The sequence below is a fragment of the Idiotropiscis lumnitzeri genome, chromosome 18, assembly GCF_059441095.1.
Source record: "Idiotropiscis lumnitzeri isolate Australia: NSW breed Sydney's pygmy pipehorse chromosome 18, RoL_Ilum_1.0, whole genome shotgun sequence".
Taxonomy (NCBI): Eukaryota; Metazoa; Chordata; class Actinopteri; order Syngnathiformes; family Syngnathidae; genus Idiotropiscis; species Idiotropiscis lumnitzeri.
Window position 1 is genome coordinate 9940117 of NC_142408.1, and position 23792 is coordinate 9963908.

Consider the following 23792-nt stretch of genomic DNA (forward strand, 5'->3'; position numbering starts at 1 on the left):
CACAAAATATTTTCTTGGATGTGAAATGTTATGCTACATGGGTAGGCAGGCACTCCAAGGCCCTCAACATTTCTTTACAAGCAACGTACAATTGAATTCTCCAAAAATAGATACTCTTAAATGTTTGCAGGTCGTCATGATTACAACTAAGCCAAAAGAAAAGCCATTTTGCGGGTTACACAGTGTCACGCTGATCAGTTACAAGACGTATGGATGCAAAACTAAGCAAATAATTACCTTTCAGTGTCGTGTGTTTCTGGGATGTTGCGGGGGGGCCAGGAGAATGACAAATGACTTCAGAATGAGGTGAGCATTGTGGAATGATCAGAATTGGAATGAGCGTTAGAATGATGAATGTGTTCTACGCTTTTCCCTTCACTCCTACGTTTTAGACACAAACACGCACAGGTGCGAACGGCACAGGAAAGTATGGTGTGATGGAAATGAACTACGACACAAAGACCGTCATCACAGAAAAACAACAAAAATAAATAAATACAAATTGCACAGCACATCACTCATTAACCACAGTCACACAAACACACCCAAGTCTACTCATATGGGAATACGAATGGGGACAAACACTTTTAGTTAATAGGTGAGGCTTAAAAATAGAACCATTCTCACAGACGTCCAAACCACAATAAAATCATCACTCACACTACAAGCAGATAACGCACACACAATGATGACTGTTTCCAATCAAACGTGGGCAAAACATTATGTCACAAAATAGAAAATCTGTTAGAAACTCTTTTGTTTATCTTTATTGTGCAACTCAACTGTCTAATTATGGAACCTTGATTCTCAAACAACTTAAAGCGTGACACATTTGGAACTTGGCCAGTATTTCCTGAATGTGTTTCATTTTTTTTTTCGTGGAACAGTTGGAATGTGCATGATTACAGTCTCACACAGGCCGTCACTTCATTTTACATTTCATTTCCTTAAAGGGGAGGTCAACCCCCAAAAATGATTTGCAATAAAATGTTCTATTTACCTTCACGGGTCTAAACATGGCTTTCTGATTAATATTGCGTCAGTGGAATTTGACTTAAGTAGCAAAATCGATCCGTTTTTAGCCATCTCGGGGTGGGCGGCCATTTTGTCTACTGAAAATGACATCACAGTTGCTCAGGACTCAGGTAACGCCCAATCACAACTGAGCCATGATTGGTTGTTACCTGAGCCCTGCGGAACTGTGATGTCAAAATGGCCTCCCCTGAGATGACAAAAATGGGTTGATTTTACCGGTTAACTCATAATTAGTGTCTCTAAATCGATGACTAGTAGTTATGCCCATGAACGAAAGAGACAGCGCCACAGTCATCTCGCATGAACATTATGTGCTGCACAGCAATTCACATGTTACAGCGTAGCCTCAAAAACACACCAATTTATTTCACAGAAAAAGAAAAGGCACATTTGTCTGTTAATAAAGCATCGATGACTAAATACATTGACTGAATAGACCAAAAAATTGCACACAGTGAAGAAAACCTCAGAAAAGTGAAAGCATGCCATGCACACAACCGATACTAGTTTGTTTTCCTGAAAAATTCACAATTTTCAGACACACCAATCCTTGCAAAACATTATCATGCGGCATGCCCATGCACCAACTGTAGAATAGACACAGAGCTGGACTGAGAGAGGCGGAGGAGAGGGTGCCCCGCTCAACTCAATGAGGGAGGAGCGCGGGGAAGTTTAATGACAAGAGTGGAGGAGGAGGAGGCCCAGAGGTTCAACATAAGGCCACATGGGGGTCAGAGGTCGGACAGGAAGAGCTGTGAGGAAGAAGAGCAGGTGACGGGAGGAGGAAGAAGCAGCAGATATGACATGTTGTAGATTTAGAGATAAAGAGAGAGTAAGGAGAGAGAGGCTGAGCAAAAGACAAATGTTGAGCTCTGTCTTGTTCTCAGGTATAGAGAGAAAGAAGGAGGACTCGAAACAAGGTATGAAGGCCCAGAGCACACTGTCTGTGGTGTACTAGTGCCACTTTTGTCTCGTGGATTCATCCCAGACGCACACGCACACATAAACTTAAAAAAAAAAATAATAATAATAATTCTCAAACATTCCTCATTACGAAAATCTGATCTAAAAAAAATGTGGCTTACATAAAATGTGTCAATCAAAAGGGAGATAGGTTACCTTTGTTTCTCATGTATGGGGTGTGAAAAAGAATGACTTGTGCTCCAGTGAGGCGGAAGGGTATACGTGCATGCTGCTACAGAGAATGACACCATTCCTCAGACCCTCGGGCGGCATCCTCTGAGAGTCATTAGCAGACCACCATGCAGCCCCGACTTCCACCCTTCCACTTACCCCTCCTGAAAAACGGGGGTCTAATAACTCGTGGCTTGTGCACCAGGCGCGATGGCCTTGTGTCCGTGACCTCTTGTGAAGCAACAGAGATAAGGTAAAAAAAAAAAAAAAAAAAAATGGCTGTTACCCAGACTCACGGGAAGGGTTGCAGCCGTGTGGGGGGGAAAAAAACAAAACAGCTCACCATTCCAGCCTCAAGGCTTTAGAAGACCAATAAGGAGGTTGATTTCACTGACAGTATATTACAAAAAGCAGGCATCCACACCAGTAACAATAACCTCAAACGTGATGTTTTTTATTTCTATCCTACTTAAATTTATTAAATGTCTATCAATGCTATTTTTCCTTCCAAAAGCAATAAGGTTTTCACCAGTGAGGATTTCTCCATTTATTTTCCAAAGCAATATACACACAACTTGGCCTTGGTGGAGGTCTGCGATCGTGGAATTGATCAAGGGGTGGGCATCATAAATTTGTTGTTTAATCCGGTTTGCCAAGCATTCACATGAGCATAGATGTTTTTAACAAGTTTTCATTTCTCATTGAATAATTGGTTAATCGGTTTATTACGATGAATAAAACAGAGAAATGGTAAAACAATGTTGTTCATTCAACATTTTTCATTTATTGTATTAAATACTTGACTAATTCAATTAAGTTAAATTATAAATAATACAATGAAAACATTCGACTGACTTATTTTAATTGTAATTAAATAAATAATTGTCACTGTTTGGTGGAAACATTCTATGTATCAATTTTTCAAATTAGTCCCCACTTGGATCATTATTTTTTTTTTTTTTACAAATTATTGACTAATTTCATGTTAAAAATGTCTTTTTGTTGCAATGCAATGTTAATTAAAGGCTCAGCAAACATGTTTTGGGGGGAATTCCTGAAAAGTAATGTTTTTGGATATGTGAAGATTCTGCACAATGTTAGTGATATTTTATGTATGTGTTTTATATTTCAGCTCATCTATAACTGCCTGCCACATCTATTTTATATGAAACATTGACTTTTCGCACAAAGTTTGCCCACCCCTGGGCTAGTAATAGTAGCATTACTACTATTAGTATTTGTACAGCAGTAATGAAAAAAATAAACAGAGCAAGCTAAAAAAAAAAAAAGATACTGCAGGCTGTGGCCAAACACGTTGGCTTTGCAGGATTACCGCAGATTTGACACACGCCTGCATTAGGCTTCATCCAAGAAAGTTCATTTCATTTCTCTTGTAAATGAACAAATTTGTGTATGTTTGTGTCGTACCATTGATGACACTGGGCGAGAGCAAGGTGGAGTCACGATCGCCCAGTCGGCAAGCTCCCTCCTCTGAAGATCCGGGTGCCAGTTGTGTGGCCTGACCATCCAGGGAGCTCACAATGTCTGCACGGTCAATGTCCTTCAAGGCAGCGTACAGACTCTCCACTGAGGGGCGCATGAGATAAATCAAGATTTCTGTGTGCCACACAACCATGGATGTATACATGAAAATCTGTAAAGAGGGTCCTTGGTTCCGCTCCAATATGAACCGTGGAGATGTAACCCAAATGTCAGAAGCATTTATCAATAATGGTTAGTGCCTTCTGATGCCACATGAGCACCTAAAAAACGTTCATTGTGCATTACGTGTACCCTCAAAACATCATATCTCAGAACTATAAACCGAGGACCCGCTGCACTCGAACAAGCGAACATACTCTTTGCCCTCTTGCCCTCTCTACCAGCCCAGAGGTTGAGCAAGGCGGCGCTCTGATCCAGCAGAGAGTTGGGATTTTCCACGCGGATCCTATTGATGTCGTCAACGCCAAACTGAAGCTCTCGCGCCAACTCTGAGCAGAGGATAATCGCGTCACTGCAAAGCACCAAAGCAGTAATCAGCCACTCACATTGTTCTTTTTGAATGACTCACCTGCCCAACTTAAACCCAGTTGCTCTGATATGATGTTGATCTTGACCTCAGTCCTCTCCATTGCATTCACTGTGGCTGAGGACAGGAAAATATAATCAGTTTAAAAACTAGAGGTACACACAGCGGCCATTCTTAACATCATGACCACTTTTACAACGTAACATCCAATACAAGAGCTGTGTATTCCGCACCGACAAAGATCTTCCGTTTTGAGGTATTACTGTAATGTGGTAATTGGCAAACAATAATAATTGTTTACAATTGCATATGGAGAATTATTATTACAAAAGTGATGGCATGACAAAATGAAGCTCCTCCCCTGAGTTCAACATAGTTCCTTGGAACCGAGATGCCACACGATGGCGCCAAAGCAATACTTTTGCATTAACGCCACAACTTCTTACACCTTGAGACCCCCCGGGTGCAAGAGGCCGGAAAAGACTGTGACAGTTTGGTCAAAGGCACAGTGGAGGCGCTGCATGACTGTCTCTATGTTATCAACTGGTTTTATGTTTTGAATGACTTATTATTAAAAAAAATGCTTTAGCATTATAGTTTAGTATTATTGTCGTTCATCATTATTACTCGCTCCAGCTGTTGTGAAAGGCACTATATAAATTAAATTGTATTGTATTGTATTGTTTTTGCTTATTGAACCTCTATTCATGCCGGAAATTGATGATGGATTATTCATTATCTTTTGTGTTGTATGCGTTATGTTCAGTTTGATTAATTTTATATCAGTGCAGTTGTTTTTATAGAGCATTTCAGTATTGAGATCAGATGATTTGATTAGAAAAGGCTTGAGGCCTGAGCGCAAAAACAGCAAATTGGACGTTAAACCAAATAGGTTCCCCAAAACAATAAATAGGTGAATTTGTGAACAGCTAAAGCAAAACACCGTATTACCTTTCCTAAGGCAGGTTATACACGTCACCTCTTGTACTGGATACTGTATACTGTGCAGTGTATGCATGGGTTCCCATGAAATTTGTTTGAAGTTATACTCACATGAACACAACCACTGCTCTGTGAGGAAGGAAATAAGCAATAACGTCGACATCAGATGGACCGGAGCGGATGGAATTTAGGGGCGCATTCAAGTGCCAGTCCCAATAATAATTAAAGCATTCTGTAATCAGAAGTGCATTGCAGCTGCGCGGTGTCCAACATAGACAGAAAAGACCTTGCCCCAAAGAACCACCCTTGTCCTCCAGCAGCAATAAATGGCAATCTTGGTGTAATTACTGGGGGTCAGCAAAAGGGCTCCTCTGTCTTACTCCACTGCGAGGTCCTGCCCATTCCCAGAGCTGAGCTGAAGAGCTAATGCTGACAGTATCTGCCGCCATGCCAGTGGAAATCGCAGTGGAGACACCAGCGCCATGCAAACCAATATAACAGGAGTCATTCATCGGTTCCAGGGCACCCAGAAAGGCAAGCAAACCCGGTGCCGTGGAGCCTTTGCGGTTCATAAGGGGCGGGGGGCGGGGGGTGGTGGTGGTGCGCATCTTTTGGCACGCATTCAATTCAATTTCCTTAAACTGCCCTGCAGAGAACTCTGGGGAGTACAGAAGAGCAGTGCGTTGCATCCAAGGCTCGGTTGTTGTGCCATGCGTGCACATTAGAGAAAGGAGAAAACAGAGTGGGGAGCAGAGAGCTTTGAGTAAAGGGCAGAGCAAGACTCAGTGCCCATCTCCACCGTGGATATTTCAGGAGAGGGCTCTGGGTAAGATGGTGAACTCACCCAACCCGGGCTCATTCAGAGCACTGTAGCGCTCCCTCAGGGCGAGAGGTGTTAAAGTTCGTCTGCGTTCTTCACTTCCAACGACCTAGGAAAAAAAAAAAAAAAAAAAAGATTCACACAACTCAGCAGACATACTTGGAATCTAAGCTCCAAGTCCACAAACTTACTTACCTTGATGCATGGTGGCATTGCTATGTTGAGGTTGCACAGGACATGCTGCGCATCCTCATACTTGGTGCACTTTCGCAGGAAGGACAAAAACCCCGTGGCATCCTTGTTACTGTCTCTGACCTACCAGCAGAAATAGGAAGAAGAGGATAGAGAAGGAAAGATAGCAGAGAGAGGAATCAAAAAGAAGGTAAGAGGGGATAGAGAGAGAAAAGGGCGGAAGGAGAGAAGAAAGGAAAATCAAATCAAATCAAAGCAAACATTCGACCCCACCACAATGTCGCAGGCACGTGGTGCAGTAGTAACATGGGGGCCAGAAGCAGGGGATGGAAGCAGTCCACAGGCAGGCGAGAGGGTGACATTTACCTGCACACTTTACCTGGACGTCTGTCAGACCAGACAGTAAGAGAGTGACCGCCAGAGAGAGAAAGAGAGACAGTGAGACAGACACAAACAAGACAGGCAAGGCCGCAAGATTGCAAGGCTGGCGAGGAACGTGAGGGAGTCACGGGACATGCAGACGCTCTCGCAAGAGAGTCGCGACAAACAAACGGAAGGTGTGTATTTATCTGGTGTGTGCACAACAGTACAGCATCACCATGACACAAAAACACACGTGGCAAAATCATGAAACAAAAACAGGAAATCAGAACAACATGGTCAGAAAAAAAAAATACTCGAAAAGTACTATGAACAACAGACAAAAAAGGGCACAAATCAGTAACAGACCACGATTATGAAACTCAAAATGATGTGACAATTTGTTCGAATTCAAGTATGGATATTTGAGAAGCAAAGAAACAACAACAACAACAAAAAAAAAATATTCACTAAATTCATAAATAACAACATATTCCATATTTTCATGCCCAGCAAGAGTCTTGTGGAAATAACTGTGCACATGACTCGAGTTTTGTTTCCTTTGTTCATTTTTGGACACAGTCGCCATTGAAATGGGCCGTTTGTGCAGTTGTGGGTGTGAACACAGTCGACTTGGTTCCAGGCCGGTCGAAGTTGGCTGCCTTGAAGTGTGCAATTGGGCAGTGCGCTTTCCACGCCCGATCGTGCGCCTGTGTCTGACTGTGAAAAATGACTAATCTGACCGCCGATATCTGGGTCATTTATACGAGTGAAACTCTTGTTCGCTTTCAGGACTATATTATACTGCCTCAAGATGGCAAGTCATGCGCACCAGAAGAAGCTGCTATGAATTAATCATGAGGCGCCAACTGTTTGTCTTTCTATTCTATTTAAATATGTTAGTCATGAAACTTTCTATAAAGTACAATATTCTAGAGTACTATTTTCCAAATTAAAAGCACATTATATTTTATTATTTGTTGGGGAGGCTGGAACGGATTAATGGCATTTCCATTCGTTTCAATGGCTAAATATGATTCGAAAAAGAAATTATGATAAATTGCAAGAACTGAGGCCAAATGTGCATAAAAAAACTCACCGGAACTTCAACATTGACGCACACAATTATATTTAATGCCATTTAGAGCCTTTTATTTTTTTAGATTACAAAAGCTGAGTCTTCAAGCAATTATTTATCATCTAATAGAATATTTATGTGTCTTAGGTGCTTGTGTTTTGGTTATCAACCAAAAAGGCTCAGCTGTTAACTTTAGCATATAGCAACTGAGCAATTACATTTACTATCAAATTTTCCTTTCAGATGGAAAATGTAAGAATTTATTTGATAAGACTCGTCTTAAAAGGTTGATGCACCCAAATTGGCGCACAACATCTCATCGTTAACAAACATACTTAAAAGTCTGTCTTGAAAGGATTTTTTTTTTTTTTTGAGGCAGACGCACACAGCTGTGCTTTTGATAGCAGCGTTGTAGTCTGCTCCTTTTGAACATACTATCCTAAAGATGTGACAACAAACAGACACAAAAACACCAGTGGAGGCTTTTGGGAGGGTCAGCAGGGGCTCAGCAGGAGAAGTGACTCAGTGAAACACAAGTGTACACAATACACACAACAAAGTGAAGACAACACAGTGACATAAATGCCTTTAGAGTCGCAGACCTTGACAGAAACAGGCAGCCGGTTATCTCTGAATGCCTGGAAGCTGAAGGTGCGAGGCTGTTGCGTGGCTTTCCTGATTGGGACCAGGTTGCCGGAACATTCCAGATGCAGCGGCATACCCTCCATCAACTTAATAAAAAAATGCAAAGAACCAATCAACCAAGAAATTAAGTTTGGGATTTTATCAGAAAATGTACACTGTCATCAGTTCCAAACCTAGATGATTTTCTACTCGGATATATTATTTTGATGCTTTTAAATTAACCATCTAATACACATTGGCAATGCACATGAATAGGAACTAAAATAAATGCACTGTCCCAGTGTCCCAAGCTTTGGGACACAACACAAATGACGTAACGTGATGCGAAAAAAAAAGGATCAGCCATGAAGTGAGCTCGTAGAAAGGTGTGATTTTAGCAGTTTCAAATATAGAAAAAGATAATCTAGCATTGCCACATGCCTGAGTGTATCACATGCTTCCTTTTCATTATTATAAGTAAAACCAGGGCTTTCCGTTTTAACTACTTTATGCCTCAAACCAGTATGAAAAGGCATCAGGCTACTTACCTGTTAGGTTGCTTAGCAACCAAAGCCATATATGGACATGCATGCTGCTTCTGAATAATAATAATAATAATATTGCCTTTATTAGTCCCACAATGGGGAAATTCGAGATTCGAACCCAGGCCTCCTGGGGAGACTGGGTCCTGAACGCGGCGCCTTAGACCACTCGGCCATCCTGGCAGCCAATTGGACATGTTTGACATCTTATTGAGGTTCCACAGCGATACAAAAAAAGTATTTTTTTTCTCAGTGCTGACCTCAATGTCTCGACTCCGTGCCACTTCGGTGAAGTTTTCGTGCAACTCCAGCGTCTTGTCCATCTTGTCATCGGTCATGCAGTAACAACGCAGGCGTCCTTCCCGCGCCTCGTTCATCTTTGCAAAGATAACAAACTTTGCCATATAAGGCACGGCCATCAGTTCCCGGTACAGAAGGTTAGCGAAGGTCACAGCCTCTGCTGTGCGGGGACAATCTGCCAGCCAAAATCTGTGGTAAAGTCAAAGCAGGAAAAGAGATTGCAGTCACGGATTTAATAGAACGGGGCGGCTGTGTCTACTCAGGGGTTCCCAAACTGGAGTCTGGGGACCTGTGAGCCATAGCTTGCGGGTCCGTAAAATAATATTCACATAACCTATGTATTGATATATTTAAAAAAAAAACTTCAATTTCCTGCCTTTTTAATTTTTGCATTAATTTATATAAAAGCTCTGATTTAAATTGCGAAATGAAATCATGATGCCGACATCCATGTGTAAACAGTCTTTTTGTTTTTAAGAAAAAAAAATACTGGAATGAAGTCCTACTTTATAAAAGGTGTAGCATTCCAAAAATTAAGCTGTGCTTTTAAATTTGCTTGTTAAAATGTGAATTCCCCCTCCTAGTATTTTATTTTTTATTTTCATATCATAATATTCTAACTTTATCTGGAGAAAAAAAAAATCAATTTTACAATGTTTGTCTTTTTTCTTGTCAAGACTACATTTTTTTTCATTTTGAAAAAAATTCCTATTTCTTTAAAAAAAATATATATATAATCATCACTTAGAGTTGACCTTGGTCTCCAAATTCTGAGAACCCCCACCTCTAAATACATGAAGTGATTATAAGAAAGGAGCGCACACCTTGCAGAGACATTAGTTGTAAAATTGGCACAGCTGTTTGCATACATCAGCTTGGTTGTTCCAGTGATGTCCTCCCACTGAGCAGGTGCTGTCCCACCTGAGACGTGACAAGCACACAACGTCATTCAAGCCCTGTTAACCTCTTCACCCCTTTACAGCACATTTTTATGACACATTTCTCAAGGTAAGAAAGGATGATTCGTTCCAATGTCATCCTTAATAAAAAAAAAAAAAGTTGGTCAACTACCAATGACACTGCAGAGGAGGCGCAGGCTGGTGGTGTCACCCTCGCCCGCATCACGAGGGCTCTCCCGCCAGGACGGTGGAAGCGGAATACGCAGCCCGATTGGACGGTGAAATTTGCGTCTACGTGGTTCGATGGTGACCACGGGGCTGAAGGTCGCCTGGTTGCCAAGTTGTCGAGTCAGCAACTCATCGGGGATGGGCTGGGCCTGAGAGGATGAGAGGACAAGCTGGTAAAAAGGCGGAATAAAGAATGTTGAACAGAAGGCATGTATGTCATAGATGTAGTGTGCACACGCAAATAAAAAGAAATGTCAACTATGCATAAAAAAAAAAAACAGGAAACAAAATGTGCTTCTTAACTATAACGTCAAAACCTTCACCATACTCACACATGCAACCAACTTATAAGTCATATCAGACCCAACTCAGATCAGTGCATCAGCTCGGTCTGTGTGGCTCACAACTTAAATCAGGCAACTGAGGAGTGATGAATGGCTGGATAAAAGAAAAAAAAAAATCAAACATAAACAGAAAGCAGCTTAAAGCAAAGCCAATTTAAGACACATGCCATTGCCTCCAAGGACACCGGGAATGTGACAAACAATGAGAAAAAAAAATGTCCAGTGAAATGAGTGAAACAAAACACATTAAAAAAATTATATATTTATTTCAGTGGTTCAATTAAAAAAATAAATTAATAAATACAACAGATTGGACAAGAAAGAAAATAAGTTTCAAAAGTCAATTCCAATGTCTAAATTAAAAAATACATATATATATACATATATATATATATATATACACATATATATACATACATATACATACATACATATACATATATACATATACATATATATATATATACATACATATATATATATGTATATATATATATATATATATAAAATATATTCATTGAGTTGTACCCCATCCATCATGAAAGTTGTCTCAACTAGCATCTTGCTACTTACCTGCAGTCCGAGTCTCACTCTTTTGGTTACAGCTGTCTCGGGAAAGATGGCCTCAACATGGGGCACCAGCTTACTGCTCAGCCGTCCGCCCTCTGGACCAATCAGATCGCTCTCTTGCTGAATGCGGGAGACCACGGCAAAGTACAGGGGGAAGTCAGTGGAGATGATCCGACGAATCCTCTTCTTTTCCAACTCCTCGTGACTTTCCAGTTCTGCAGATAGATAGAATAGAACAGAAAAGGGGAGGACACATAAGAGGAGATGAATGGGGGGTTGGATTGTAATAGAAGGTTAGAAAGGAAGTTAATGGTGCATAATTGACTCCAAGTGGCGTAAAAGAAGTGCACTCAGAAAACTATTCTCTCTCAATGTCCTTGTTTTATATTTCAACACAATAAATCAAAATAAAGACTGAGTCATCTTCAAGTGTCACGTGGACAGTTTCCATCACGCTAACCTTCATCCATGCCATTCAGAATGGTTTCCAGCACTTCGTCCCCGTAGCGATTCCGGTGTTCTTTCCAGACCGAGCCGTTCTCACTACGGAGGACCACAAGCTCACGGTCCCCTCGAGCCAGTGAAGCAAAGTGTGGGATCTCCACTATGACTGGCCTGTGAATTCATAATAATACATCATTGTTATCATCATCATAGTCATACCAAAAAACCCCCCCAAAAAAACACAAATGTACTTTGATTCAGCATTTTTTTTCATTCTGAGCTTGAGGCTATTTTTCCCCTCACTGTCATAATGCACTTCAGAAATTAGGGTATTTACGCTCAATTTGCATGATCAGATCAGCTCAAATAATGTGAATTATATATCACATACTATTGGCAGTGGCGGCAAAACAAAGTGCACGTCTGATGAGCCCACACAAAAATTTATTTGATATCAAAGCATAAGGCAAAACGGACTACTTGGATAAAATCAACAGAAGTGCTGTTGATTCAGGCGCAACTATTTTGCTGTTCAAAGAAGTACCGGCCCAATCATACTGTCTAGTGAGGCACTGAAAAAAATCACATTTAGAAAACATCCTAAGCAAACTGAGGTGTATTGACTCACCCAAGGAACTGCATGCTGGACGGACCCAGCGAGATTATACGACTGGCGAGTCCCTCGCCCTCCACCAATGGCGGGGGCGTGGTCAGCTTCTGAGGTTTGACCAGGCGGCAGGTGATGCGTGTTGGCGCGGCGCAGGTCCGAGGAGGGATGATCACTCGTAGGCCGTGATGTCTGCTGCCTCGCATGGAGCCTCCACGGGCGTCTACCATGAAGCTCACCAGGAAGCTGAGAGTGGACAGGTTTACATAATTACTGAACCAGGACTGAGACCGAGCATTGCTTAAGGTATTAACTTATTACTTGCATGAGAGCAAACAATGTTAAAGTGTTACTGTAACACTTCGACTTCCGGTTTCAGGATTCTGACAGTTGAGCCAAATAAATAAGCTCACCCGGTGTGAATGGGACTGGCCACTGGGCTGACATTGTCTGAGGTTTCTGTAGCTGGACTGCTCGGGATAAGAGAGTCTTCGTCATACTCCTTTGGCAGTGGGATGGGGGTGTGCTATGTGGTTAAAAAGACACGTACACAAAGAGAGGAGGGGAGAGTCGCGGAGCATATGAACATAGGGGAGGAGAGGAAGAATGACAAGAGTATTCAGTAAGGAGAAAAAAAAAGGATATGAATATTAATTTGTTAAAAATGGTTATCTAGGTCTTACACTTAAGCAGTGATCGACATACCTGATCTAGAAGAACAGTTTCTGGTGACACACAAGGGATCCTGGGTATGGCGGGAGAGTAGGGCCTGTGGGAGAGAATATGATTACAAAGTAAACTAATTATGAATAACCAATTTGGTAACCATGCGGATTATTGAAACCATGTATTTTATAAGCACCTCAAAACTCTATACACACAAGTAGGAATATAGCAGTACTTAACTAAGGAGGATTAATATCGAGAAGGAAATAAACCACAATGGACTTACGTGGTCCCGACACCACCTTCAAAATCTCTCAGTGTCTTCTTTGGGGACAGGAAGTCATCATCTTGATCCTTGAAGTCATCAAGCTTCAAATAGCGCGCACCGTCCATTCCAAGCAACTCGTCACCTGTCGAAAAAAATGTTTTGAAGTAGTATTACAATTATTATTATTATTATTATTATTAATTTTAAAGGCAAGCAGGATTAAACAAAGAACACAAATAGTCAAGACACAAACAACGAGTGCATTTTTCAATTTACACTGTTTTGAAACATTTTCCCCAGTGCGAAGTGACAATGTCCTGAAGTGTGGTTGAATTCTCCACTAACATCAAAATAGTGTCACTTGCTTTATTTCTCTTTTGGATTAAGTAGTAATTCGGATACACATAACGCATCCGCCCTCCTCGATTTCACCACAACACAGGGAAAAAAAGAGCACAAAAAAGAGACACATTTTTAAGTGTAAGCAATGGAGTCAAATAAACAACATCCAGCATGGACAGCAAACAACAAGGCACCTGGTGATACGGTTTTTAATTATAATTTTTGTTTTAAATCATGCTTAATAAAGATGCAATCACATGTGGTGATGGTTGTTTCTGTGTAGGAGAAAATAGCTGTTATTAAAAAGGTATGAGACGGAAATTATAGAACAGGAAACCATAGATCAAGATTGGTATGAGCTGCTCCGGAATAAAGACAAAGAAAATTATTTCCAAGAGAAGAGAGCTATTAAAAAAAAAAAAACCACACACACACACACAATAATACAAACACATTGAAAAACGAAGCTGGATGGCCATATCATAATTATATTTTGGAGATTCCTTCGAGCAGAAAGACGACAAGAGTGCATGTTGCCTTCAGCAAATGTTGAATTGGCTGGCACATCAATTAGGCTGTCATTGACACGGGCTCCAATTTACAAACAGCTGATTTGGAAGGAAACTAAACATCCTGTCAGGTTAATGAGCCCCTGAATAGAAGTGTGTCAAACGCTCGTATAAGGAAAATACTGTGACTACATGCTGATGGAAAACAGGACATTTTTCTTTCTAAATAAATCTCAAAGCGAGAGATAAAGGGTGAGGGAATAAAAATAGAGCGGAACAAACATGGCTGAGTTTGAGTCAGAGGAACTGATCAGAAAGACAAGAAGTGATGCACAGAGAAAATGAGTGTGTGACCGCGATGAAGCCACATGGTTCACGACCCACCGCCACGGACAAAGCAAAGAAACACACACAATCCTACCTAACGTTAGCTGGGCGACCCCTACAAAAAAAAAAAAAAAAAAATGGAAAGGGAAGTTATAAACAGTCATTCACTGGGTCAAGTGAAATATTCAGTGGATAGGAAAAGTATAGACACCCCTGTTCAAGGACCAGGTTTTTGTCATATTAAAAAATGTGAACAAGATCAATCATGTCGAAATTAGAAATCAAAACATGACTTATTTATATACTTTAGTTGAACTATTTGTCGGCCTGTTTACTGCCGCTTCTCTTCGGTTTTCTGCCCCCATGTCCCCGGCTTGGGAATTAGGTGATGGTGACCCGCTACGAAGCTTACATTGACCAATGGAGATTGCTGCTCTGGTCAACTGGGTGTGGACCCGCTCCACTGAAATCATCTTTCTGCAGCGCTCCATTTGATTGACTCTCACATTATTTCAACTAGCACTGTATAGCATCATTTTATGTGTAAAATGTTGCCCACTTGGCCTCTATTGCAGCCAGATAATCCTGGAAGGGGGATTCCGCCATCTGTGGTCTCTTCTCAAGGTTTCTCATTTTTCCCCAAATGGGCTTTTGAGTTTTTCTTTGCCCTCCTGGGGGATAAGAGCAGGGGGATGTCACTTTTGGGTACATGAATCCCTTTGAGACTGTCCTACTAAAGCATCAGAACTAGATGTGTGGTTAAGGGTGTCTGATGTATGCTGACTCCCAATCAACATGAGTTTGAATGCGATTAGTTCATTCTGAAAACAGCAACATCCCTATTTATAAGGGGGTGTGCACACATGTGCATACACATTATCTAATTTTTTTTCCTCAATTGTGTTTTAGAGGTTATAAGCCACATTAAAGGGGAAAACAGTTTTTAAATTATTTATCGTGGTTACACTTTTTTTGATATCACAAAAATTTTCATCATATCCAGCGTACGTCGTCCATATCTCCATATCAGCCTTTTTCTGGGGATTATCAATCCTGCATGGCAATGCTTTCCATCATCATCTCAACATACCTTCATCCTCAGAAACGTCCAAAATCTCATCCACCGTCTCAGGAAAACTCATCCGATGCTTTTCGGTTGTGATCTGTGAAGAGAGAATATAAATCTAAACATCCCAGCAATGGTATCAAGAAGGTGAGAGGTCACAGTTCCAATTTTGGTCTCCGTGTGAACCACATAAAATGTGGTGACTCACCGCAGAGACGGATTCCTCAGTCACCAGTTTAAGCACATCGATGACAGAGATGTAACCGAGACGCTTTGCGATGCCCAGTGGAGATGTACCATTCTGAGTTGAGACGGACAAAAATAATCAATACTGATTGCTTGATTTTATAACAGGGCATAATAATAAGACACCGTTAGACTAGCTTCCATGTACTTTTTACATTGAATTTGTGACAGTTTGTTTCAAAAACAGATCCTATGACAGTTACCATACGAACCACGGGTCAACAAGAATCTGGAGGTTACTACTACTGCACATACGTTAATAGGGATTTGTCGCAGAAGCAATTTCGATGTCATGGAATAGTTGTGACACCTGACAGGTCGTAAATATTTTTAAATGAGTTCCTGGATCCTTATGGTAGGAAAAATTATGCTTGGTCGTGACTCACCGACGTAATCTCATTGGGCTGGGCTCCGTGTTTCAACAGAAGGGTGACAATATCAGTGTGACCCTGTTGAGCAGCTTGGTGCAAAGGAGTGTAGCCCATCTGCAGGTCAAGGAGAGAATGAATGTCCTCTTTAGATGATCGCAACGTTTTGAGAAGATTTCACCAAGTAGTGAAGCAGAAGTCACTAAAACAGTAAATCGAATTTACCCGCGTTTTACTGTTCACATGTGCCTGCTGCTGCAGTAGGAACTTGACCATTTTGATGTTACCATAGTGACAGGCCACGTGAAGGGGCGTGTAGCCCATCTAAAACAAACACGGACATATAGTGAATACAACAAAAACACACTGACAGGTCCTGAATTAGATGAGTGTTAATTGACGAAACGGAAACTTTCTGTAAGTCATTCGTCTTTTGTCAGTGATGGGAGCAGTTGGTTTACCCGTGAAGCAGCATAAACAGACGCTCCCTGTTTGACGAGCGTGTCAGCAATGCCCACGTGGCCCTCTTGTGCCACAAGATGGAGAGGGGTCAATCCATTCTGTAGACAAAAAGAATTATGAAGCGAGGAAGCTGCGGTTCATCTCATCTAACAACCGTTAATTCATTCAACTCGCAATATGAAGCTGAACACCACCTTGTTCCCGAGATTTACGTTCGCTTGCTTGGAGATGAGAAGTGCCACAATGTCGGGCCGTCCTTCTTGTGAGGCCAAGTGCAGGGGCGTGATGCCTTGTAAGGACTCGGCATTGGGCGATGCCCCATTCTGCAGCAGGCAACTGGCCACTTCCATCTGATTCTGCTTGGCGGCTATATGTAGAGGAGTGTAACCATTCTGCAGAGAGACACAAGGACATGAAAACAGGAGCGGGCATCGCCTCACTGGTGAGCCGTGAAATATCGAAACGCAATAGATGTTAGATCTGACTAATTGGCTGTTGATCTTGAGAAAAGATGAGCAAGTCCAGGGCTTAAAGGCCACATTTGGTTTTCAAAATTGACATATACCATTTTATTATGAGGCAAAAAAATAAACAAATAAATAAATAATAATAATAATAATAATGAAAAAATAAAAAAAGGAAGAAATCTGCAGTGTATTTTTATTAAACTAATGCAAATGTGTTTTATTATAATTAGATTTTTAAGAATTTGTTTTTTTTTCCTGTATATATAAGAAAATAAAATGAACGGAATTAATTTGTATAACGTCATGGCTAAGTAAGGCATCTTTGCCACACTTAAATCGCCTTCTGTTACTTCAGGATCAATATAATAAAAACAAGGACGTCCTACTTTTTTCTCCACATTTGACAAAGATTTTTTTTTTACAGACTTTAAAAAAAATGCTCAAAACTTAGCAGCGGTTATTCAATTAGTGGAAACTACATGCAAATATCATGACAGGAGTCTTGATAATGTAAACACTGGAAGAACAAAATGACCCTATGGGCCATACTTGCATACAGGCGTCTTAGACAATTCTAACTTTTGGAAACACTCTTTGCTGTTTCAACATAAATATTTCGAAGAGCACAACGCAACCCCCATTAACTATGAAGAGTTAGGTGTGGAATGATTAGCACAGACACTTAAGACATCTGACCTCAGTAAGGTTCTTCAGAAAGATTCAATGTAGAACTTCCTTAGACGCAACACCAAAATGTTACACCGACATCACAGAACAGTATATATGTATATGTTATAGTCATGCCCAAATACCTTTGTTCACATTATGGGTGTGTGTGTGTGTGTGTGTGTGTGTACGTGCGTCTATCTCCCGGTGTCTTACTCGGGCGGTGCTGTGTGCTGATCCTCCCTTGCTGACCAGGAGTTTCACAACATCCAGGTTGTTGTGGTGAACCGCCACATGAAGCGGTGTCAGACCATTCTGTTGGATATGCGCATACATGAACACACACACACACACGCATACACACAAAAGACATGGATATACATGCAGATAAAACAAGACACATGCTACGATAATATAACACGCTGCTAATATTGGCTCGCTCATACATATGGATGAGCGGCTCACCTTGCCAGCCGCATTGGGATTGGCGCCTCGCTCGAGAAGGAGCTCTGCTACGTCGACCTTTCCGTACTTCGAGGCCACGTGGAGAGGAGTGAAGCCTTTCTGCTCAGGTGAAAACCAAAGAGAAAATTCAAAGTCCCTGCACTTACAACAACTAAGATTCACATTTTGATTTTCGACTTATTTTCACCTTACCTTGGTCATTTTGGTCTGCTGCGCTCCAGCGTCTAACAAGATGCGAATGGTGTGAATGTGTCCTTCTCGCGCAGCGATGTGCAAAGGAGTGTGCCCAGCCGTGGTGGATGAGTCAGGGTTGGCCTTGTGTTCTAGAAGCAGTTTGACCAGCTCTTTGTGTCCCATACGGGCCGCACAGTGAAGGGGGGTCTGGTCGTCCTGGTAACAGAAAACAATGGGGGCACGGATAAAGACAAACTTTATGACTGCGCAGATCAAAACGAGAATGTGTGTACCTTTGCCTTTGCATCCACTTGTGCTGAGTTTTGCAGCAGAAACTGGGCAACTTCACAGTGTCCTGCCCTGGAAGCCATGTGGAGGGGAGTCTCCACTTTCTGGATGCATGCAATATAGTTGTTGAAGTAACACTGCGGCACCCTCGACTCATGTCTTGCTGACTGGACTTGAGCAGTTGGTACAAAGGAGGTTCTTACCACATTGGAAGCATTAGATGAAGCCCCTCTCTGGAGCAGATTCTTCACTATGTTCAAGTGACCCATGAAAGCGGCTACATGGAGAGGAGTGAGGCCAGACTGCAAAAATACAGAGGGAAATTCAAGTCGACAATGTGTATGTGTTCAAGTATTACTAAAAGAATCTCAAACTTAATGGATCTAGAACACCGGCTCACCTCTGTGACGGCTTCTAAGGAAGCAGAGTGTTTGAGCAGCAGGTCCATTGATCGCATGTGGTTCTTCTTGCATGCAATATGGAGTGGTGTGAAGCCATTCTGGAGATAAAAAAAGACCACAGCAACATAAAACATGAAATATGGACAATTACACGGTTGTGTCTCAGTAAGTTTGAGTTCTGTAGAGAAGCATGTTTCCAAACGCACCCTCTACGAGGGAACATGGATTGTGCGTGGAAGACTGAGCTGTATTGTTGTTGGTCTTGGTCATTGTTAAATAAATGCCCCCAGAAATGTGACTTATATTTGGAGCAACTTATACATGTTTTTTTTTTTTTTTTTGTCTTCGTGATGCATTTTTGGACTGGTGTGAGGTAGACTCTGGAGCGATTTATAGCCCAAAATAAATTGAGTTTTTTTTTTTTTTTTTAAACGGTAAACAAGCAAAGATATTTTAGTTAAGCCCACTTGGTCTTATTGAGCATAAATTGCATGAAAAGCTTACATTTTTAATGAATGAATGATTAATGAATTATTTATTCATGGGAGTAACATTACAACGAAAATGTGTTCAGATCTCAAAGATCACATTTTTGAGCATAATGACGCAAAAAAAAATTTCTGGAAAAAAATAAGCAAAAGAGACACAACAAATCACCAATAACAAAAAAAACACATTACCAAAGCTCGAGCATTGGCTTTGGCCCCCTTGTCCAGAAGAACTTTGGCCATGCGATGGTGACCGCAGTGGGCTGCTACATGAAGAGGAGTTAAATGGTCCAGTGTGATGTCATCGATTTCTGCGTTATATTGGAGTAGCTGTCTCACGCAGTCCATGTGATCCCCTTGAGCTGCCATGTGGATGGGGGACAGACCATTCTGTGATGCCAGGAAAAAGTAGTATGAGAAACAACAATTGATTGTTAGCTTGACTTTGGTTAGGTTTTGATGAGGCTGATGAATGTGGGAACATCACTAGTTGAGGAACGGCGAATTCACTCAGATTATATCAAAAGACTCGCCCGTGTGGGAAACTTGCAGCACCGGATGAAAGAATCTCACTGCAAGCCTAATATACAGTATCTCATTAAACGGTACCTTGGTTTTAGCTTGGATGGGAGCACCGTGTTCCAGCAGGATCTCAATGATGCGAACGTGTCCATTTCTAGCTGCACAGTGGAGCGGAGTCAATTCATCCTGCACACACACACAAGCAAAAAAAAAGGGACATTGTGAGCATAAATGGATTAAGAAGTACTCAGTAGAAAAAGCAACTCAGCGTCGGGCGACAGATGGGCCAATAAATACTTGGGAAGTAATATGCAGGCGTCGGTGATAAAATGCCAGACCTGCACACCAAATCCAACAGGAAGTAGCAGCTGAACTTAAAAATGGAAAAAAAAAAAAAGCTACCTTTGTTTTGGCATCTATCTGGGCCCCTCTGTCCAGCAGGAGTCGGACCATCATCATATTGCCCCTCCTGGAGGCGATATGAAGTGGTGTGATGCCATTCTAGAGACAAAGAAATTAAATTTAAGTCATTTACACAAAGTGATAATAAAGCACTCCATTAAAGTTATGGTAGCAAATTTTAGACTCTAAAGACATGGTGAAAAGGATGTGTATCTTTTCTTGGCTCATGAGAACTGAATTGCAGCTGAGAACACTGACCTTCGGGGTGAAGTTAACGTTGGCTCCTCTGTTAAGCAGCAGCTGGGCTACGCTCATATTCTCATAGTGGGCTGCGATGTGAAGAGGGGTGAAACCAGTCTAGAAAGAAAATGATATGAAAGGTGTGTGTGTGAGGACAGAAAATGTAAACAGAAAGGTTAACCAGTGTGCAGAAAAAATGTTTATATATTTTCTAAAGAATTTTAAAGTGTTTGCATATTGATCACAATTAAATGGTTGAGACCATCAAACCAAACTTAACATCTCACAAAGCCCAAGTTAATTCAGGATTTCATTTTTAAAGGGGAAAAAAATCGTGAAAAAAGCAACTGGACCCCAAATTTAATAACTGGTTGTGTCATCCGTGGCGGCAACAAGTGAAATCAAGCATTTTCGTTGTTCCATTAATAACAACAAGTTGTCCAGGTCATGAAGGAGCAAAGCAGGTCCAGATCACCACACTGCCAACACCATGTTTGACTGAGGTTGTTTTTCATCAAATGCTGTGAGAGACCTCTCAAAAACTTTTACTTTTGTTTTGTCAGTCCAGATAATATTTCTCCACAAATCTCAAGGATCAACAAAATAATTGATAAATGGAAGATGAGGTTTGTGTTCTTTTTGTTAGCAATGGCTTTCGCCTTTGCGCTCTGCTATGGATGACATTTTTGCTGCGTGTCTTTCTTAAGGTTGAGTAGTTATCAATTCCCTAGAAATTATTAACAGAGCCCAGCATTTCATTGAGTCTTCTGCTACCGCCTGGAGAAGTCGTCATTGTAGTCTTGAAGTAATATTTGTGGGCATTGTCGCCGCTGTTCCCAAAATAGAGTGTAGAGAGTGTTTACCTTGCTGAGAACATCCGGATTCGGGTCGTTCTGCAGGAGCACAGCGGCGGTGCGTGTGTCGTCATTTCGAGCGGCAATGTGCAGTGCAGGGAGGCGGACCTTGCCTTTGGTGCCATAGTTGATGAGCAGTGCTACAACGTTTTCATGGCCCTGCTGCAGGGCCACTGCCAGAGGGGTGAAGCCGTCCTGATGGTAAGAAAGCAAAGTAGGATGAGGAGAATTCATTATAAATGAGGGGACAATCAGGTATTCTTTAGTTTGGTACTTGAGGTGGAATATAAGATTATTATTTTATTTTATTTTTTAAATATGGAGCATGCACACTCCCACCTACCTCAGTGGGGAGACTCTGATTGGCGCCGTTCTCAAGCAGAAACTTGACCACCTCCAGGTGATTTTCCTGTGCTGCCATGTAGAGAGGACTGAACCCTTTCTGTGTGACGCATACACAGATATGGTCAGAACGATGAACACATTTGGAACTATAAAACATTTCCTTCAAATATTGCCCAGTGCTAATATTGATAAAATGGCACATGCTCGTTTTAAGCGGCAAGGATATACGTAGTTCCATTTAAATCCATTTCTGTTGCTAAAAAACAAATGAGCAATTCAGCCTCGCAAAGCACAAAGAGAAATTCTGTCAAAAATACGGCTGTAAAAATACTGCCACATTGAAGAATAGTTGGTCTGATGCTTAGTTGGCAATTTTGCTATGATTATGTAGATATTTTGAAGACTAGCATCAAGACGTCTTTTTTTTTTCTTGTTTCAATTCTGAATAACAAATCAATAGAATAACCGCATGTCATGTGAATGTTTTTGGAAAACCAGGAAAATGAGTAAGAACATTGGAAGGTGGCATGGAGGATGATTGGTTAGCATGACCGTCACACAGTTCAGAGATGTGGGTTTTCTTCATTTGGTGACAGGAAGTAAAACAGTTAAATTAGCCTAATTATATATTATTATATTATAATTTTAACGTGGCTTCATGCAGATAACCAGTCTTGTGAACGCAAAAAAAAAAAAAAAAAAAAAGACCGTATACTTGGGTTATGGTCACGTCAAATCAGGCTTATATGTGATTTCATGAAGTGCCTCATAATGTTGCCCTTAACCGTGCAGTATATTTATTATATGTGATTACATTTCAACATCATTCAATTGGAGCAAAAAAAAAATAATAAATGTCTGACTTGGTGACGTGCCTTAGTTTGTCATAATGAGGCCAAATTTATCCTGTCCCGTCTGTGAAGATATTTTATGTAACTAAAAATCCAGTCACATTTAAACTTCCATAAACCTTGGCATACAAGCCCTCACATTCTTTTAGTGACTCACATGTGACTGGGCATTAACGTTGGCTCCATAATTGACAAGCTCAGCCACCACTTTTTCCTGGCCTGCCAGCGCCGCGATATGGAGAGCAGTGTTGCCTTTCTGTGGGTAACAGTGACGGAAAGACATGTAAAAGATACAAAATATGACCATCATAGATGCAAACAAAACAAAACCAAGTTACAGAGGCGTGGTTGGGTCTCAATGTTAAACTTAACAGAGGTACTTCGACTTGGGTTACGTCTTATCGCCAGGTTCATTACATGTCAGTGCCGTTGACACAAAACAGCGACATGGGTGGGGAAAAGCTTTCAGCGTGGCGGTTCACGACAGCTCACAACATTTATCATTGAATCACATGTTTCTTCAGTGAACCAAAATAAAAGTACGTAGCGTACCTTGGTGGTGGCTTCCAGTTCGATGCCCGAGTGGAGGAGCTCCAGGACCATTTTCACGTGACCCTCTTTGGAGGCCAGATGCAACCCATTGAGACCGTTCTTTGAGGGTGTGGGGGGGAAAAAAGATGGATTTCATCTCTGAAGGCTAACAGTATTACAATTGTATTCCCTTGAAGGGACTATCTGTATGTAGTACCACTGTAATAATCCTGTTACTAATCAGGATTAATATAATCACGGACCACATTACTCTAAAGTCATACATCTCTTATGGCGACTTAATGAATTAATCAGCAGAGCTCTTTGAAGTTGCCGCACTAATACACTCTTCTACGCAACTTGTATCCACCTAAATCTGACGGCTGGCTGCCAAACAAATATTTAACACGATGTTTAGAGGACCGAGGCTTCAAACTTGTGTTTTAAAAGCTGACGAAGTTGGCTCTCGGTGTGCGTGAACCCTTGGTCCTAATTTGAAAACCCGTTGGCTTGGCACGCTGCAACAGATCTGATTTCTCTCAGCGCGCAGCGCGCAGCGCATACCTCATCTCGTTACCGACCGCCTTTCTAAAAATAGATGATAAACCCACAACCGCTCTGTTATGACAAAACGCACAGTCCGATGATAGTAATGAGCAAGCGGCCTTTGCTGTGGGAATCTGTTCTGTCTCTGGC

The 23792-nt window shown here is 41.4% G+C and overlaps 1 protein-coding gene across 14 annotated transcripts in view; it reads right to left on the minus strand.

The window, feature by feature from the left end:
* ank1b (ankyrin 1, erythrocytic b) overlaps positions 1–23792 on the minus strand; it is a 54945-nt gene that overhangs the window by 10032 nt on the left and 21121 nt on the right. For 6 of the 14 annotated variants that reach the window (XM_088282248.1, XM_088282243.1, XM_088282245.1 and 3 more), the window contains exons 3-39: positions 23118–23216; positions 22723–22821; positions 21713–21811; positions 21379–21564; positions 20534–20632; positions 20276–20374; positions 19961–20059; positions 19544–19741; positions 18863–18961; positions 18666–18764; positions 18468–18566; positions 18193–18390; positions 18001–18099; positions 17752–17850; positions 16597–16794; positions 16402–16500; positions 16166–16264; positions 15959–16057; positions 15535–15627; positions 15351–15423; positions 14355–14375; positions 13101–13224; positions 12854–12917; positions 12562–12674; positions 12170–12394; positions 11558–11712; positions 11101–11312; positions 10128–10332; positions 9881–9977; positions 9017–9245; positions 8193–8321; positions 6156–6275; positions 5985–6069; positions 4241–4315; positions 4029–4160; positions 3598–3756; positions 2329–2400 (exon numbers count right to left, since the gene is read on the minus strand). In XM_088282248.1, the coding sequence (XP_088138374.1) occupies positions 2329–2400; positions 3598–3756; positions 4029–4160; positions 4241–4315; positions 5985–6069; positions 6156–6275; positions 8193–8321; positions 9017–9245; positions 9881–9977; positions 10128–10332; positions 11101–11312; positions 11558–11712; positions 12170–12394; positions 12562–12674; positions 12854–12917; positions 13101–13224; positions 14355–14375; positions 15351–15423; positions 15535–15627; positions 15959–16057; positions 16166–16264; positions 16402–16500; positions 16597–16794; positions 17752–17850; positions 18001–18099; positions 18193–18390; positions 18468–18566; positions 18666–18764; positions 18863–18961; positions 19544–19741; positions 19961–20059; positions 20276–20374; positions 20534–20632; positions 21379–21564; positions 21713–21811; positions 22723–22821; positions 23118–23216 (4549 nt within the window). The remainder of the gene's footprint in view (positions 1–2328; positions 2401–3597; positions 3757–4028; positions 4161–4240; positions 4316–5984; positions 6070–6155; positions 6276–8192; positions 8322–9016; positions 9246–9880; positions 9978–10127; positions 10333–11100; positions 11313–11557; positions 11713–12169; positions 12395–12561; positions 12675–12853; positions 12918–13100; positions 13225–14354; positions 14376–15350; positions 15424–15534; positions 15628–15958; positions 16058–16165; positions 16265–16401; positions 16501–16596; positions 16795–17751; positions 17851–18000; positions 18100–18192; positions 18391–18467; positions 18567–18665; positions 18765–18862; positions 18962–19543; positions 19742–19960; positions 20060–20275; positions 20375–20533; positions 20633–21378; positions 21565–21712; positions 21812–22722; positions 22822–23117; positions 23217–23792) is intronic. The other 8 variants (XM_088282249.1, XM_088282246.1, XM_088282247.1 and 5 more) reach the window with 3 other exon arrangements.